Genomic DNA, 16,458 nt, shown 5'->3' with positions numbered 1-16,458 from the left:
AACAGGAACAAAAAGCGTCAGTTGTGATTCAGTGGTGCGTTCAGAACAGAAGTTATTTGACAAAGATGACATAATTTATTTTTTTTTAAAATCAGTTTTTCACTCCATATTTATCACATATATAGTGGCTATTAAAAATAATCAATTTCAGAGAGTATTATTACATTATAGTAATATAAAACATTAGTAAGAAAATAAAGATCCGATGAAAACATGATTGACCTATGACCCGACCAGCAGGGGGCGCTAATGCAAACCCGTGCTTGTTAAATGTGCACGTGACACAACACGGAAGTAGACGGGCTGGTTGGTGGAAGGGAGAACTGCGTAAAGAAAGAAAAACATCACAATGAAGATTGAGCTTAAACGGAGTTATTGAGCTAAACTTTGGGGGGTTTTTTCGACTATGGCCTCGAACTGGGTCGGGAGAATCTCTTCTTTCTCTGCCGGTCCTTCTTTCTTCCTCTGCGGGACCTCAGCGGACACTTTCCTGGCGGAGTTACTGCGAGAGCTCCGTGATGACAGAGCCCCTTACAGCGTGAAGGTAAGGCACAAATATGAGTCTTATTCTATATAAAATAAAATAAAATATGAGGAATATAAGAAATATGAGTCAGATATTCTATATAAAATAAAATAAAATATGAGGAATATAAGAAATATGAGTCAGATATTCTGTATAAAATAAAATAAAATATGAGGAATATAAGAAATATGAGTCAGATATTCTATATAAAAAATAAAACATCAGGAATGAAGAACAAAATCACGTTTATTGTTGGACTATTTCTCTACATTCATCTTTAAATTAGTAAATACTTTCCTAAACAGTGCGAGAATACATTTAAATGCAAAAAAAAAAATTCTAAAAAATAAAAGCATATTTTATGGAGAAAAGTAAAATTTAATTGCTACATTATAGAGTTTACATTATTTGTTAAGTTAATTTTAAAGAAATAAAACTCAGCTTTTCCATGTTAACCCCAGCTGGTGTGTCTGGTGTCATGGATCCACATTTCTTGCGTCCCACCCCCTCAGGTCCTCCTGCTCTCCCCGCTATGCGAGCACCCGACCCGGCTGTGCCGGTCAGAAACGGTGGGAGAGGAGACGGCCATGGAGCTCATGTCGGTCTTCATCAACTGTCCTCCCAAGTCAGTCCAGTTCCGCTGCCACCTCCTCCTGGCGCTCACCTCCGTCCTAGTCTGCTCCGGCTGCGTGGACAACTGCTCCCGCGCCTCTCAAGACTTCCTGGAGCTTCTCCTCCAGATCGCCCAGGACACCAGCGACCTCCAGGGCGACGTCGCCCTTCGCTCTCTTCGAGCCACGGCCTGCGACTGCCTGCGGGAGCTGGGGGCCTGCTCACCCGGCCTCCTCTCCCAGCACCTGGAGCTGCTGGGCGGGCTTCGACATCGGGAGGCCTCCCGGATCCACCAGGCCTACGCCGGACTGCAAACCTTGGTGTTGAGGAACGCCGTTTACCAGCTCACGCAGGAAACAGAAGGCGGGGCGGAACATCTGAAGGCTCTTCTGGGGGGGAATACGCCGGTAGCGTGGGAGGCAGAGCAAGACTCCAGCCCTACGAACATCCGTGACTCCACCGTTCTGTCCTCCTTAATCCTGGGACCCCTGGGTACGATACCGACGCTTCAGACCGGACCCGATTGTAAGGAGCTGCGCTCCGTGCTGTCGTCCCTCCTGGAGGACTCCTACCTCCTGACCCCCCTGTGTCAGGCCGCGCTGCTGCACCGACTGACGGAGGTGGTGGCCATGCTGCCTGGAGTCCCTCCGGTCATATTCAGAGCTCAGCTGCTGCGTCTGCTGGGCACGAGCGAGGTCAGTGTCGGCCGGGATGGAGCGGAAAATATCATCCAGGCTTCTCCAATTTAATCTAATTGCTGATATTTCTTATTGATCTTATTGATCCATTCAGATTAGAATTTAGGGATCTAGTTAAACGACTTTAGAACAGTCGCTTTCATTTCCTGTGTGGATCCAGAACTTCCTTTTTCCACCCGCCACACATGCTCTAATGACTGTTCTCTTCCCTCCAGCTGTGCCTTTTCCACACCACACTGCTGATGAAGGGCGCGTTCACCGACAGCCTGTTCAGCGCCGAAGACGAGTCTTTCCTCCTCAAGCGGCTGGTCCTGCTCTCCCAGCATCCTTTGCTCAGCACCCCCGAGAAGCTGTTCTACACGGACTGCATCCTGCACTTCCCGGAGAACCGGCCGATCGGCTTCGGCGACGAGACGCTCCCCGTGCTGCTGACGCCGGCGTTGGCCTCGGCTCTGGCACCCACCGTGTTCGACGACAGCGCCGCCATGCTGGCCCGCCTGAAGCTGCTGTCTCTGGTGTACCTGGAGGAGGAGGAGGAGCAGGCGGAGGGGGTGGAAGAGGAGGGCAGGGGCGTGGCCCACCTGTACGAACACCTCTCCTCGCTGCTGCGCATCGTGGACAACGGAGGCAGCCGGGAGACGGCGGTCACCTTCTTCAGATCCGCCTTCCTCTTCCTGTTCCACTTCCACCACGTGGAGCGCTTCTCCGACGGCCTGACGGGGCAGCTGGGGGGGCTCTACCTGCGCCACACCCACCTGGCCCCGCACCTCATCAACCTGGCCGACCGGACGCAGGAGAAGCTGCCCCACTCCGGCTGGGCCGTCGGGCTCCTGAAGGCCCTCCAGGGAGTCATCACCGGCGCCCCCCTCCCCAAGATCCCCTCACTGGACCTCCACCAGCACCTGAAGGTCCTGGCTCGGGTGGCGGAGGAAGGGGAAATCCCCCAGCAGAGCACCCTCCGCTTCCTGTCCAGCATCGTCACCACAGCCTGCAACCCCCCAGGCGTGAGCGGCGCCTGGCGGCTAGGGAACGGCCTGCTGGGGGTCTGCCGGCACCTTTTGGTCCACCCCAGCCTGGACTCGCTGCTCCTCCCTCTGGCCGACGTCCTGCTGCTCATCGCCCGTCGCTACGGCGACACGGACATCCAGGACCACGCCCGCCTCTACTACACCCTCCTGACCACGCTGTCCCGCGAGAAACTGGCCGGGGTGTTGGCGCAGGGCAGGAGCGAGGGGGGCGGTCAGGTGAAGCTGCGAACGCTGTCGTCCATCATGGCGGAGGGGGAGGGGCTTACGAACGCCATCACGATCCACCAGGCAGAAGAAGCCGTGCTGGAGCTGATCCAATCCCAGCCGGGAGAAACAGCGACTGACGGGAAGCTGAAGCGGGAGGAGACGGAGAGCCCCCCCCCGGAGGCGGCTTCCACCCTGGAGGCCTACAGAGGTCAGTTTGACGCCCCGGGATTCGCCGCCGACGTCACCCTGAACTACCGTCTGACCCACCTGGGGGCCGGGGACCCCCGCTTCCACCAGATCTTCAGCATCTGCCTCCACTTCAGCCTGACGGACGATCACTACGAAGACCTGAGCAACGTCAGCGTCCCCTGTCTGTTCAGGGACCGGCCCCCGCCCCGGGTGACCCTGACGCTGAAGCCCAGACGGCCCCGCCCCACCGTGCTCCACACCAGCGCCGTCTTCACGGCTCAGGACGGCCTCACCTGGTTCACCCCGCTGCCAGACGTGCGGGTGGCGTTCCAGCAGGTGTTCAGGGCTCCGCCCACGCCCCCCGACTGGGGGCCGGTCAGGATACGGAACCTTTTTGAGGGATTGTGGGATAGAATCACCCGCGAGAGCGAGGAGGAGGGGGCGTCGGACTGCAGCACCAGTCTGTTCTGCTGTCAGCTGACGCCGGCAGCGTTGGTCGCCGTGGTGACGAGACACTTCCTCCCGTTACTGGTGTCGGATCCGTCCGACGAGGCGCTTCGAGTGTTTCTGTTCCTCCCGCCGCGATCTCACCTGCTCCTCAAGATCCGGTCGGAGGAAGACGCCGCCCACTTCAGCATCGCCACGGATACCTGGTCGCTCCTGACGCACATGAACTCTTACCTGCTGGACGTCACCTCCTCACAGGAGAACACTCAGCTCTGAGTGTCGCTCTTGTTACCGCCTTAACTTTTAATTTCAAGAAAACAGAATTTTTTCTATAAAATATATGAATTTGTCAGCACTTTAATGTCACTTGTAATTTATAATTCAAGACAGTTGATTTAAGTTACTGCACAGAAATTAAAAACATGTACAATTACATTTATCTGAATTTCTTTCTCAAATACAGTCAAAAAATGTTTAATTACAGCCTGTAAAGTTATCAAGGATGGCTCAACTTCACTCCTACTTTATGAAAAGGTTTTAAAGCTGCAGATGATAAAAAATATAGAAATAACATTTTTACTAAAACTGTTATATCCTCAGTGGTTCAAGAGACAATCTGTTAAACTCTTCTGCAAGAATCCACCATGCTTGAATCTAAACCACCAATCAGTCAGGGGCGTGTCTGATGAGCACAAGTCACTGTAGGTCCCGCCCCTCTGATCCTGCTCAACCACTGCCACTTCCTGTGTGGGGAGGGGTTTGGAGATACAACAGGAAATAATAAATTCATCGCCATCCTGATGAAACAAAGACTGGGTAGGAACTGGTTTAGTGAAGACTGATGAGGTCAAATATTTAAACTTGTGTTCAAAATGTTCATTTGGTTTCTTAATGCAAACATTAACAATGGCCGCACCCATGAAAACCTCCCACAGGTTAAGACAGTGTGTCTCTGGTATCTAAATGCACCGACTGTATCAAAGTCACTGAGATGATGGATTGCTTGATTTGAAGCTGTCATTAAGGCCACAGTTATCTCCCAGCCAGGTCCTTTTTAAAACCCCTTTTCCCGTCCGATTCACCGGTCCTCTAATCGGTGAGGCCCTTGAAGATGGATCCTGAGGCGGACGGTAAGGCAGCGTTCTGGCTGATGAGTTTGTCTAAGATGGCGAGTTCCGCATCCCTCTCCTTCACCTGGTCTATGGGGGTCCACGACATGTCGTGCTGAAGCTTGAATGCACCGATGAAGGTGTGAGGACAGCTGGCACCCCATTCCTTCAGGAGAGGACAGACAAATTAAGTCACAGTGAGGAGGTGCAAATAGCAGAACACTACGAATTTTTTCACATCAGTGTGTAAACCCACAACGCTCTTCCATCACAAAGATTTACTGAAGAGCTGAAATGATGCGTTGATCAATAATTAGATTACTTAAACCACATCTCTAATAACTATTATCTCTATTTGAGTTTTCATTCTTTGTGTCTTGTAGAACAGTTGCATTACTCTGAAGGAAAAAACCCCATCACAGATGGCTGAATGATCTGATATAACACCGACCTTAGGAGAGATAATGGAGAAATATTTCTGTCCGGATGGCCGCTCGTACAGATAATACATGTTTCCTGGTTTTTTCACTATATTACATGCAGCATGGTGCAGATCGGCGTCTCTTTTAGCCTCTTCTAAAACCTAAAGAAGGTCAGAAGAAAAGTGTGCATTTTGACAAAAAGCACATCTTATGGCCTTTCTACAGTGAAATGATAAAATTATAAACATACTCATATTTTATATTTTGCAGGTTTCCTTACCTTTTTTGCTTGTTCCTGCAGGTATCTGATCTGGTCAGCGATCACTGTTAGTTTGTTGCATGCGTTAGCTTTGATGAAATCATCTCCCTAAAAAAGAAAATATAAATGTTTTCAGGGCCGACACGGTGTTTAAATTAAAGTCAGAACAGATACTTCCTCCAAGGTGGTTCTGTTTCTGCACCAGCATTCTGAACCAGATCTGAAATAATACTTTAATCTACTTGTTCCAATGCATTTATGGATTAGTGATCACATAAGTTTAACAGACAGACGGATAATAAACACTTCTCAGCCCACACCTTCTGGACTTGCGTTGCCAGGGCGACCAGGTCCATGGGGTCACCCACCCGGTTGGTCTGATAGGAACTAACCAGCTCCAACCCGCTGGGGGCGCTGCTGCTCTCCACCAGAGTCACTGATCAAAACACAAATTAGTGTTACGTCACGTAAAACCCGTCTGATGACGTAACGCATGAAACCAAACGACAACAGGAGTTATTACTAATGTTTCCATAACTGTTTACAACAGCAGCTGCAATAACTAGCGATTATTTAATAAAAATACAGGTATTAATGAGAATAAAACATAATTTTAAAAAAAATACAGTAACTTCAATGCCATTGCATCGGTAATGCAATGTTTTCAGTAGGCTAACAGTAACAGAATTGTAACCGCCTTGCAGAAAACATGAGGTTATCCTGAGGTAGTGAACCCATTCCTCTGCTACCAGTAGAAACATGTAGCGACAGGCTGCTCTAAGGTAATGCTAACAGCGACAGGCTGCTCTAAGGTAATGCTAACAGCGACAGGCTGCTCTAAGGTAATGCTAACAGCGGCAGAAAGCATTGATTTACTCGGCTAGTTTGTGTTACCTGTGGTGGTTTTGTCGGGCTGGTGCGGAAGGCTAACCGTCATGTCCATTTCCTTTTTCTTCCCTCCGTTTTACTACAAACGTATTTATCGAGTGACTTTTTAAAAATGAGCTCTTTTCTGACCCCCACAGCTCGTTAAATAACCGGCTAATATTTGACTAAAACAACAAGCTTCATGGGTCCTTAATTACTGCCTTGTTTTACCGGCGACAGTAGTCCTCATTTATGCCTGAGTAAAATCCTCGATTATTTTCATTTTAAAAATATATAGCAGCCACTATGATTATATATTTTAAATTAAATTTCATACTAATTCGTAGCAGAGTCAACGCCCGTATTTCAGTTTAGTGTATATTTAAAATAAATGTATTTACTTTCAGGCAATTGAAAAGGCTCACCTCTACGTGTTAGATAAACCCTGACCATAAAAATACACACGAATGGCAGGAGTTCGTTGAACTTAAGTAGTGGATTTCTTTTTTGTTCATTTTTTATTTATTTATTTATTTATTTATTTTGTGTGCACAGTATTTATGAAGGGCAGTGAAGTGTGGGTATTTAATATAAGCCCGTGTCCCCAATAAGTGTTAGGATTATGAGAAGATATGTTGGGCCCTAAATTCCTTCCTTAAAACGATTCGTCAAATCGACAACATAAACACGCAAATATTTCTATTTCATAAAAATCAACTATCAATGTTGTTGTTATCATATCAAACATTATGTCAGTTTTTTAAAACTCTCCTTTCAAGGCTGTGCTCTTTAAGTTTACCCGTCATATGAGCGCATCCTTGAATTGTCCCTGCAGGCCACCGTATCCCGAAGTTAGGCTAGAATTAACCAGCCGACAAATTAAACTTCCCTTTCCATTTACTGTACTTATAATCACAAAGAAACACATCACAATAAATCATTAGTTCTGTTATTATTAAAAATATTAAATTATCTGTGGTGTTTTGTTACATTTCATTGTATTTTTTCTGGCTTTTGTCTCCAACTTCATGTTTTAATGACTGCAATGCTTGGAAAATAATACACGGTCATACTTTGAAAAGATCTACAATAAATTTAAAGGCTGTCAAAAATAATAATGATGATATCATTCTAAAGGGGTCGTTTATTATCAACGGATCATAAAAGAACAACCCGAATGTTGCTTTCAGGCGCAGTGACGGTCATGGATGAAGTTTGAGCGCCGTCCAATTAAAATAATTAAATATAATTATAGAAAATAGTAGAAACAGGTTTTTTGTGTTAAATAAAGAGAAAAAAAGTTAATATTTGTTCTCCTTAACTCTTTAAACTTCTGTTCTGTGGTTTGACAACAAACCCAAGATCGCCAGTCTATTTTTTGCGCCTGTCGCTGTGCGTCGGGGGGAGTCTGGGGGTGTTACCGGGGGCCCCCGGCTTGCTCAGACCCCACCTCCTGCAGTGGCAGACGGGGAAAGAAGTTCCTCTCGTTCAGCCTCTCTTCCAGTGTGGTGTGGCCGCCTTCGGTCGCTGCAGAGCCCGGCAGGAACAGCATGGAGCCCCGCCGCGCCTTCGTCCTCCTGTGCGCCTTCATCCCGCTGTGCGCGTCGGACTCCGGCCCCAGCCGGGGCTTCGTGCTGGAGCCCTGCGACTTCCTCTTCGACGCGGCGGTGGAAGCCTACTACAAGGGGGACTGGCTGTCGGTCATCCTGAACATGGAGAAAGCTCTGAAGAACAAAGCGACGGTCCGCAAGGTGAAGGCGCAGTGCCGGCTCAGCTGCGCCAACCAGACCGCTTACGGGGCCCAACTGCCCGGCTTGGGAGTCCCTATCCCGGGGGTCGGGTCTCTGGAGGACCTGGGCTTCTTCCAGAAGATCCTGAAACGGGCAGACTGTGTGAACTCCTGCGAAACGGAGAAGTTGGGATCTCCAACTCTGCACCAGGTCACCGAAGATGTGCAGCTGGAGTTCAACAAGAGAACTCCTTATAATTACTTACAAGTGGCTTATTTTAAGGTAAATAAAGCGGATCCGAGTTTATGGCCCACTGGGGGGGAAAAAAGCATGACGCGTAAGAGACGCGTGTTTCCCCCCCCAGCTGTGTAAATATAAAAACTTATTGCCCCAGAATAAGTGAGTATATCTTTATTATTGAGATGGATGCTGGAAACGCGCTCCTTCTCCACCCCCCCAAACTGAAGCAGCCATGCCACGTCTTAAGGTGGAGTCAGCTTCTGTGGAGTCTCACTATAGGACGCCGAAATTTTGGAATCCGGCGGTTTAAAGGCCTACTACTAGTCCTAAACTACTCCTACCGGAATAAAGTTTGGGGGCCTGTGTCGATAGGTGATAAATATTTCAGAAAACGGTTTCCTGCTCACTTTTTTGCGTGAGTTTTCAAAAATACTACACTTTGATAGAACTTGAAAGCAACACCGTGAACAAATCTGGTGCAGAATTTTAATCTGTTTGCAGAGTCACAGTGTGTGTGTTCCATCATCATTTCATCATAACACACACATCACAATAAAAATTATTTAACACACCATATAATATATTAAGTTAGACGGGTGATAATTGTTCTGGATTAAGAGGTGGGAACTGGGTTTTTTAGCAGCACTTTTGTAGGAAAAGCTGAATTCTGAACTAAAGGTGATTTTCCCTGGTGAATACCTGATCACTTCTCCTTCATTCAAAGATGAAGCTGAACCCCGGTGTGATTTCTTTCAGATCAATAAGCTGAACAAAGCCGTTGCGGCTGCCAACACCTTCTTCCAGGCCAACCCGGATCACATCGAGATGAAGCAGAACCTGGATTACTACAGGATGATGGCCGGAGTGGAGGAAGAGGATTTCAAAGACCTGGAAGCCAGAACACACATGGTAAGAATGCTTTATTGGTCAATTTTACCATTTAATTCAATTTGAAAAACTTTATTTGTCTCCAAGGGGCAATTGAAGGCACATAAAGCAGCAGCATTGGTGCACAAAGTTAGGCCAGAAGTTACATCCCTCTAAGCCTATAATTCAGTCCTTTTTAGTACAAACAATGATCTTTTCTGATGCTTTCAAATGCATAAACTTTCGTAATGTTCCACAAACTCCTTCCTGCCTCCTCAGGCTGAGTTCCTGCTTGGGAAGAGCTACTACAGCGACGACTCCTTCGGCCTGGCGGCTGAGCATTTCGAGGCGGCCGTAAACGAGTACTTCACTGCCGACACGGAGTGCAGGGCGCTCTGCGAGGGCGCCTATAAATACGACGGATACAACTACATGGAATACAGCGCTGATCTGTTCCAGACCATAACTGGTGAGACGGTTAATCCTGGGCGCGTCTGCGAAAACGTGATTCCGTCAGACCTGAGAGCATGTCGGTTCACTTGTCGTTGTCTGGATGTGTTTGTGTCAGATCACTACCTGCAGATCCTGAACTGTAAGCAGCACTGCGCTGTGGAGTTAGCCTCAAACGCCGGCAAAGACAAACCCTTCGAGGACTTCCTCCCCTCGCATTTCAACTACCTGCAGTTCTCCTACTACAACAGTGAGTCCAAACACAGGAACGTTAATCCAGGACCGGTTCCATCCCAAAATAACACAGAAATCAAACCACGACTGACCAAGAAAGCGTCTTTCCTGTGGATTTATATCGAAAATAAGCTTATTTTTAATTTATGTACTCTTTTAGGTATTAATGATGCTATTTATTTGTATTTTTTCCAAACTGAAGAGGTGAACTTAAAAAGCTCTGTTCGCTTCAAATCAAGTTTTTTTTTACCTACTTACGTTTATGGAGCACAGATGGCCTCGTAAGCACCTGATCACAAAGGTGATCATCACCCAGTAAGGAAATCGTTCATTTGCATCACAGCCAATCGGTCTTTCCAAATCCACTCCATCGGTTTTAAATGCATGCGTGTGCGTTTGTAGCCTCCAATAATAAAGCCTGGCTAACCTGGATGACATCATCCGGGTTTCTTGTGCATAAAAATAAGAGATAAAAAGAGCTGCTTCCCGATTGGTTCATCTTGACGCACCAATCAGATTATATTGCATCTCTTATGAACAGCTGTTGGACGCCTCATGCCAGCTGTTCACCCTCCTGTTTTTCCTCCCTCCCTCCCTCCAGGTGACAAGTACGAGCCGGCCATCGAGTGCGCCAAGACCTACCTGCTGTTCCACCCTAACGACGAGGTGATGAACCAGAACCTGGCTTATTATTCCGCCATCCTGGGTGAAGACAAGGCAAAGTCCATTTCAGCCCGAGAGGTAGAGTCGATCTCACTCACGCCGCCGTCAGGAGGAGATTTCATCCAGGGCGCCTTTCCAGCGCAGTTATTTTATCCGAGTGTTATTTTAATCCTCAACCATCAGCAGTAAATCAGCCTGCAAAGCATGTGGCGGGAGAAAAATAGCTTCTATTAGCATTTAAATGTACTCAAGGGTGCAAAAGAGGCATTAAAAAGTACTCTAAAGCACATAAACCCTTACGACTGTCTAAAGAAGCGATAAGATTTTTACTGCCTCAGGCAATAAATGTCCATATTATGCAGTATTTGTAGCAAGTTGATAGAGTCATTGATCAATACTGATCACCGATGATAGGGAATTCATTAGTCTTGAGATTTCTGCGCTCAGTTATGGAATAAAAATTCAAAAATGACACGAAAACGACTAAAAACTTTCACACGCATTTACAACTACTGGTTATTTTGTTTTTTAATTGATAGATAGATCAATACTTTATTAATCCCGGAGGAAATTGAACATATCCTTAATATGCGCTTATTAATTTATTTTTATTTATTTTAACATTTATTTATTATTATTATTTATTTATTTTTATTTATTATTATTATTTATTTTTATAAGAACTTAATTTATTATTATTAACTTAATAATCACATAATGATTATTAAGTTGATTAGAAATACAAAGTTCATTGCTTTTTAATTCACCAGCAGTTCATTTTGCCTCTTCCTGCCATTCACTAAATCTAATTGGATGTTTTTCCACCAATCATGTGTTACGGGAAAGCATTGTTACTGTGACCAGTCACAGTAACAATGGCTGGTTTCCATTTAGCTGCTGTGGTTTAAGGGTTTTTAGAAAATTACCTCCTTGGAGGGCATTTCCTTACGTACATACGTAGTTTTCCTTTTGGATTTGTCACCATCTTCAAAGAGAACAACATTCATTTTGTGAGAAAGTAGAAATATTGAACTCTATAACACTAAGTGGGACTGCTGTCTCCTTTATGAGCGATATTTTCTCAAAGCCACAGATTACCTTGAGCTCCATTTGTGACGTTTAGGTGGTGAAGCAGTACATCCGACATTCCCTACTGGAGAAAGAGCTGCTCTACTTTGGATACGAAGCCTTCGGCATCACCTTTGTCGATCCAGTGAGTGATGAAATCTTTTGATGTCCGCCACATTTTGCTTGTTTCTGTTAGAGATATTTGACTTTGTGGTCTTACTTCTTAGGACACCTGGACACCTGAAGATACCATGCCGAAGAAACTGAGAGAGAAGCAGAAGTAAGATTGAAGACATTTCCTCAATAAAACGCCATTTCTACACCGTGATAATAAGTCGATCTCGAAGTTATGTTATTTGTCTTTTCCGTGTGCCTCAGAGCCGAAAGAGAGGCAGCAGCGAGGATCACGGAGGAAATAGGAAACCTAATGAAGGAAATTGAGACTCTGGTTGAGGAGAAGAAGAAGGATTCCTCAGATTTGTCCCGGATCACGGGGTTGGAGGAAGGTAAATGTTTCACATCAGGGTTACGCTTGTGGTAAAAACAGGAATCTGAAGGTGTAGGAGGACCCAGATGAAGTTATGAGACCACAACCGGAAGGGAACCAGGATCCACAAAACCAAAAGTCCCAAAGAAACGATTTGTAAAGCACAGAAAGACAGAAAATGGTTTGACTCGTCTGAGTTTCCTGGTCTAGGTGTCAGTCTGTTACCTGATGGCATCAAGGTGACCATGACGGCCCAGGAGCTCAACGGTACCCAACGAGTTCTGTTGGATGGAGTGGTCGGTGAGGAGGAGTGCAAGGAGCTGCAGCGACTCTCCAACGTGAGTTAACTGAAGGACTTGTGTTTGTTGATGTTTAAGTTTGTCTGGACGGTCGTTGACCTGAGAACGTCTTTGCGCTGCTTGTTGATGTGCGTCAGACCGTCATGATGTCGATGTTGTGCCCCTTTTCCAGGCGGCTGCTCTGAAAGGCGACGGCTACAGCGGGAAACCGTCCCCCCACTCCCCCAGTGAGACCTTCCAGGGGTTGACGGTCCTGAAGGCGGTGAAGGTCTGTAGTCCTGCCGCCCGAAATGCAAACGGTCCAAGTCAAAGATGTCGACACACGGTTGGGTTCTCTCTGTGATTGCAGCTCGGACAGGAGGGGAAGGTTCCCCTGAAGAGCGCCCGACTCTTCTTCGACCTCAGCGACGAGGTGAGGAAGATGGTGGCGTCGTACTTCCAACTGGACGCTCCGCTTTACTTCTCCTACTCCCACCTGGTGTGTCGCTCCGCCATCAGCGGTAAGTCAGGAAGAGGCCGTCTGCTGGAGGTCGTCGTCTCCTCAACTTCTGTTTGCTCCTCTGCGAAAACGGTCGATCACGTCTTCAATAAAGTTGGAAAATCTCGAAATTGTGTCTCTTAGTTCAGTACAACTAGATAGACTAGCTAGTTGTACTAGCTGGTGATGCTAATGATGCTAAAGAGCTGGGAGATAATTTTCTGACCCGTGTTTATTTCGTGCGGGCCTGGGGCCAAGCGTTGCTAACTCATCCTGGCTGGTTGCGGTTGTGTAACTTCTCCCCGGACGGTCGTCTTTTCAGAGAAGCAGGAGGACCGCGAGGACCTGAGTCACCCCGTTCACGCCGACAACTGTCTCCTGGTGTCTGAGATGAACGAGTGTGTGAAGGAACCTCCTGCGTACACACACAGGGACTACAGCGCCGTCCTGTACCTGAATGACGACTTCGAAGGCGGGGATTTCTTCTTCACGAAGCTGGATGCTAAAACGGTCACGGTGCGTCGTCGAGCTTTCCTCGCCCTGATCTTTGAAGCAAACATCAGGTCTAAATGATGCACGTTTGATATGCTCGTACCCCTCCAGGCTGAGTTGCGTCCACAGTGTGGGCGTGTGGTCGGGTTCGGGGCGGGGAAGGAAAACCCTCACGGCGTCAGAGCTGTCACCCGGGGTCAGAGGTGCGCCGTGGCGCTGTGGTTCACCCTGGATCCGGCCCACGAGGAAAAGGTACGGATGAGATCTAGGGAGGGAGGATCAGCATGAGGAGGAATCGCTCTGCAGGAAATATGGAACAAATATTCCTTTCTTTGCTCTGCAGGAGAGAATCCAAGCTGGGGAAATGCTGACCATGTTTTCTACCCCCGTGAATGAAGAATTCATCAAGAAAGAGACGACTGAGCCCAAAGAGACGACGTCCGATCCTCCTCCTCCTCCTCCTCCTCCTCCTCCTCCAGCCGATCAGGTCAAACCAGAAGACAATCAGGATGATAAACCGGAGGAACAGCAGCCGGACGCACCAGAGGAGACGCGGGCCGACAAACCGGACGCCTCACCGAAAGATAAAGCCAAGGCAAAGCCGGCCGGCAAAACAAAAACTAAAGCACCTCCGAAAGAAAAGACCACAGGTGGAAACGAGGGAAAGAAGAAAACAGCAAGCAAAAAACCTGCTGCTAAAAAAGACGGGAAGCAGACGCCAGCTAAGCAGGCGGAGAAAAAGAATGCAAAGTCAGCTGCGAAAAAGACAGTAAAATCTGACGCCAAGAAGGATTCTGGGAAAGTTAAAACAGACTCACAGAACGGCAGGGAGGAGCTTTGATCCAGGGCGGCAGGGACTGCGTCTATGTGCTGTTTTCTACTACTTTGTGGGAGGGTGGATGAGAACGAGGGGATTTCTTTCAAACTTAATTTGTCTTTTAATTAATTGGTGATGATGATGATGATGATGATGATGATGATGATGATGAAAGGTCAAGCTGACAATCCACCAAAGGTCCCAAACACGTCTAACCATCTTTCTTTGGCGTCTTTAGAGCCGGTCCGAATCATTTCAGTCCTCATCTTGAATTTTCTGAATTTTTAATTTTTATTTGTTATATCATTTTGAAGAGCCATGCACAGGTGGGTTGATGACTAAGGGATGGGGGGTGGGGGGGGGGCTAATATGAACAATTTCTTTCTGGTGGAAAAACCCCCCCCCCAAAAACTCAAAAACTTTTTGAATTCATAAAATAAAGGTGACTTTCCTAAAACACCGTGTTGTGATTTCTTCATGCAGTTCCCCGAGTGAACACCAGGTGTCAGGATGGAAGCGCCGTTCGGTGATTCGCTGTCGCCCCCAATAAATAAATAAATAAAAATAAATAAAACTCCTCAGGTGATGAACTTCAGGGTGAAATCCAGCTGCTGTCCTGCTGTCATCTGAATAATTCAAAATCCTGAATGCTCATTGTTCTGGCTCCACCTTTTCAACACCGTCATGCTATAAATCAATGAGGAAAACCAACGTGTATAAATGGGTATATTATATCACGAACACTCCTAGTAATTAACGTTTTCCATATAAAAAAACATAAGTAATTTGTTCTTTGCGCCAAAAAAATTCCAATTCGAGGCCACTGCTTTAAGAAAAGGTGACGGGAACTTACCGGAGTCTTCAGTTTTTATCCCGCGTCAGGCTGGAGATCACCTGCAGGTGATCCAGGTGTGATCGGACCCGGATGGTGTTTGGTTCTGATCAGGTGGAGGATGGAGGGGTTTTGTGGTTTTTTTTTAAGTGGGGGAAAAAGCTGTGAAGGCAAATAATTTGAACCCAAACAGTGAAATGAAGTGACGGACTTCCGGTTGAACGATCAGCTGATCGACCACGTGAGGCTGAGAGACGCGTCTTTTAAATTCTGCTCTCTGTTTGCGAACCCGACATCTAGATGGAACGGAAAGAGTGTGTGTGTGTGTGTGTGTGTGTGTGTGTGTGTGTGTGTGTGTGTGTGTGTGTGTGTGTGTGTGTGTGTGTGTGTCAGTGCTTTCTTTGTATTTGTATCTTCTTACTCTGGCTGGTTTGAAAGATGCAAACACACACACACACACACACACACACACACACACACACACACACACACACACACACACACACACACACACACACACACACACACACACACACACACACACAGGCCACTTTGTTTGCTTGTGCACTTGTGTTTTAAGGATTAGACCATTGTTTCTGTGAAAGAGTGGGAGCTGGTGGCGTGCGGGGCGGGGCCTGATCGTGTTGGGGGGGGGGTTGGTCACGTGGAGAGGGGGGGGGGTCTTACAGTAGACAACGGAGGTCTTCATCATCTGGTACGTCCGTCTCCGACTCCTCTCCAATACATTTCCACGGGGATCAAAAGTTCCTCCTCCTTACCGCTGGAGCGCATCATGGGCCTTGAGGGGTTTGTCCCTGTCTCCATGGCGACGGGGCCGGCATGGAGACAGGGGTGGCAGGTTGGGGTGAGGCGCAGTGGGACGCAGGCCCTGAGATTAACTGTGACTGTGACTCCGGCGAGAGGAGAATGAAACAGCAGGATGTGGAGGACCGACATGACCCCCCCCCCACCCACCCACCCTCTACAACCCCCCAGTACACCCCCCCCACCCCCACCCCCAGTACAACCCCCCCACCCCGCTGCCAGCAGCACATCCAAAGGAAACTTTTCATTGTCCAACATTTTGGCTGCAACTTTCAAGATTAGCCTTTCGCTTATCTCCGTAAACCCTTTGCTCAGCGCTCTGGGAGGTGTGTGTGTGTGTGTGTGTGTGTGTGTGTGTGTGTGTGTGTGTGTGTGTGTGTGTGTGTGTGTGTGTGTGTGTGTGTGTGTGTGTGTGTGTGTGTGTGTGTGTGCGTCCCAATCCTCAATGTTACTTTGAGGAAATTTGTGCGTTTTATACGAAGTAAAGAACAGAGTTTCGAGGGGAGCGTTGGGGCCGTCGGCCCCATTGTCCGGACTCCCGTCTAAAAACCAACCTTGTGTTAGCGGCACAGAGGGCCGCTTTGTGCTGGGGGGGTAGGGGGGGGGGGGGCG

General features: G+C 47.5%; 3 protein-coding genes and 1 long non-coding RNA gene across 5 annotated transcripts; 2 read left to right on the top strand and 2 right to left on the bottom strand.

The window, feature by feature from the left end:
• The first annotated feature begins 228 nt into the window (after positions 1 to 228).
• ap5b1 (adaptor related protein complex 5 subunit beta 1) lies at positions 229 to 3,985 on the top strand. 2 transcript variants are annotated; one of them, XM_068316348.1, is made up of 3 exons: positions 229 to 544; positions 988 to 1,833; positions 2,052 to 3,985. In XM_068316348.1, the coding sequence occupies exons 1-3, from the start codon at positions 407 to 409 to the stop codon at positions 3,981 to 3,983; spliced, it is 2,916 nt and encodes a 971-aa protein (XP_068172449.1). In that variant the 5' UTR covers positions 229 to 406; the 3' UTR covers positions 3,984 to 3,985. The 2 variants fall into 2 exon arrangements, with proteins under 2 accessions (XP_068172449.1, XP_068172450.1); XM_068316349.1 differs by having other exon boundaries at positions 232 to 544; positions 1,039 to 1,833.
• A 102-nt stretch (positions 3,986 to 4,087) lies between these two features.
• Positions 4,088 to 6,554, bottom strand: c5h1orf50 (chromosome 5 C1orf50 homolog). The gene is made up of 5 exons (XM_068316350.1): positions 6,392 to 6,554; positions 5,818 to 5,933; positions 5,519 to 5,605; positions 5,268 to 5,399; positions 4,088 to 4,982 (listed from the first exon to the last, which is right to left on the bottom strand). Exons 1-5 carry the CDS (start codon positions 6,438 to 6,440, stop codon positions 4,797 to 4,799), a joined length of 570 nt encoding a protein of 189 aa, XP_068172451.1. The 5' UTR covers positions 6,441 to 6,554; the 3' UTR covers positions 4,088 to 4,796.
• A 1,158-nt stretch (positions 6,555 to 7,712) lies between these two features.
• On the top strand, positions 7,713 to 14,537 carry p3h1 (prolyl 3-hydroxylase 1). Its single transcript, XM_068316352.1, has 14 exons — positions 7,713 to 8,376; positions 9,091 to 9,243; positions 9,481 to 9,670; positions 9,770 to 9,901; positions 10,487 to 10,626; positions 11,672 to 11,761; positions 11,844 to 11,896; positions 11,995 to 12,122; positions 12,314 to 12,441; positions 12,575 to 12,670; positions 12,752 to 12,902; positions 13,203 to 13,396; positions 13,484 to 13,624; positions 13,716 to 14,537. The coding sequence occupies exons 1-14, from the start codon at positions 7,915 to 7,917 to the stop codon at positions 14,211 to 14,213; spliced, it is 2,556 nt and encodes an 851-aa protein (XP_068172453.1). The 5' UTR covers positions 7,713 to 7,914; the 3' UTR covers positions 14,214 to 14,537.
• LOC137595967 (uncharacterized) lies at positions 10,610 to 11,778 on the bottom strand. The gene is made up of 3 exons (XR_011035483.1): positions 11,647 to 11,778; positions 11,475 to 11,533; positions 10,610 to 10,743 (listed from the first exon to the last, which is right to left on the bottom strand). It is a non-coding gene; the product is annotated as an uncharacterized lncRNA (long non-coding RNA).
• Positions 14,538 to 16,458: the final 1,921 nt, after the last annotated feature.

This window comes from Antennarius striatus, chromosome 5 (assembly GCF_040054535.1).
Source record: "Antennarius striatus isolate MH-2024 chromosome 5, ASM4005453v1, whole genome shotgun sequence".
In the NCBI taxonomy this organism is placed as follows: domain Eukaryota; kingdom Metazoa; phylum Chordata; class Actinopteri; order Lophiiformes; family Antennariidae; genus Antennarius; species Antennarius striatus.
This window is presented reverse-complemented; position numbering and strand designations above follow the sequence as displayed.

Excerpts from the sequence above, each read along its gene's own strand:
- p3h1 (XM_068316352.1), top strand. The coding sequence starts at position 7,915 with ATGGAGCCCCGCCGCGCCTTCGTCCTCCTGTGCGCCTTCATCCCGCTG. Across the intron at positions 11,897-11,994 it reads AAACTGAGAGAGAAGCAGAA|AGCCGAAAGAGAGGCAGCAG; the intron begins GTAAGATTGAAG and ends CGTGTGCCTCAG. Across the intron at positions 13,397-13,483 it reads TGGATGCTAAAACGGTCACG|GCTGAGTTGCGTCCACAGTG; the intron begins GTGCGTCGTCGA and ends GTACCCCTCCAG.
- ap5b1 (XM_068316348.1), top strand. The coding sequence starts at position 407 with ATGGCCTCGAACTGGGTCGGGAGAATCTCTTCTTTCTCTGCCGGTCCT. Across the intron at positions 545-987 it reads GAGCCCCTTACAGCGTGAAG|CTGGTGTGTCTGGTGTCATG; the intron begins GTAAGGCACAAA and ends TGTTAACCCCAG. Across the intron at positions 1,834-2,051 it reads GTCTGCTGGGCACGAGCGAG|CTGTGCCTTTTCCACACCAC; the intron begins GTCAGTGTCGGC and ends TCTTCCCTCCAG.
- c5h1orf50 (XM_068316350.1), bottom strand. The coding sequence starts at position 6,440 with ATGGACATGACGGTTAGCCTTCCGCACCAGCCCGACAAAACCACCACA. Across the intron at positions 5,934-6,391 it reads GCCCGACAAAACCACCACAG|TGACTCTGGTGGAGAGCAGC; the intron begins GTAACACAAACT and ends TGTTTTGATCAG. Across the intron at positions 5,606-5,817 it reads TGGCAACGCAAGTCCAGAAG|GGAGATGATTTCATCAAAGC; the intron begins GTGTGGGCTGAG and ends TTTCTTTTTTAG.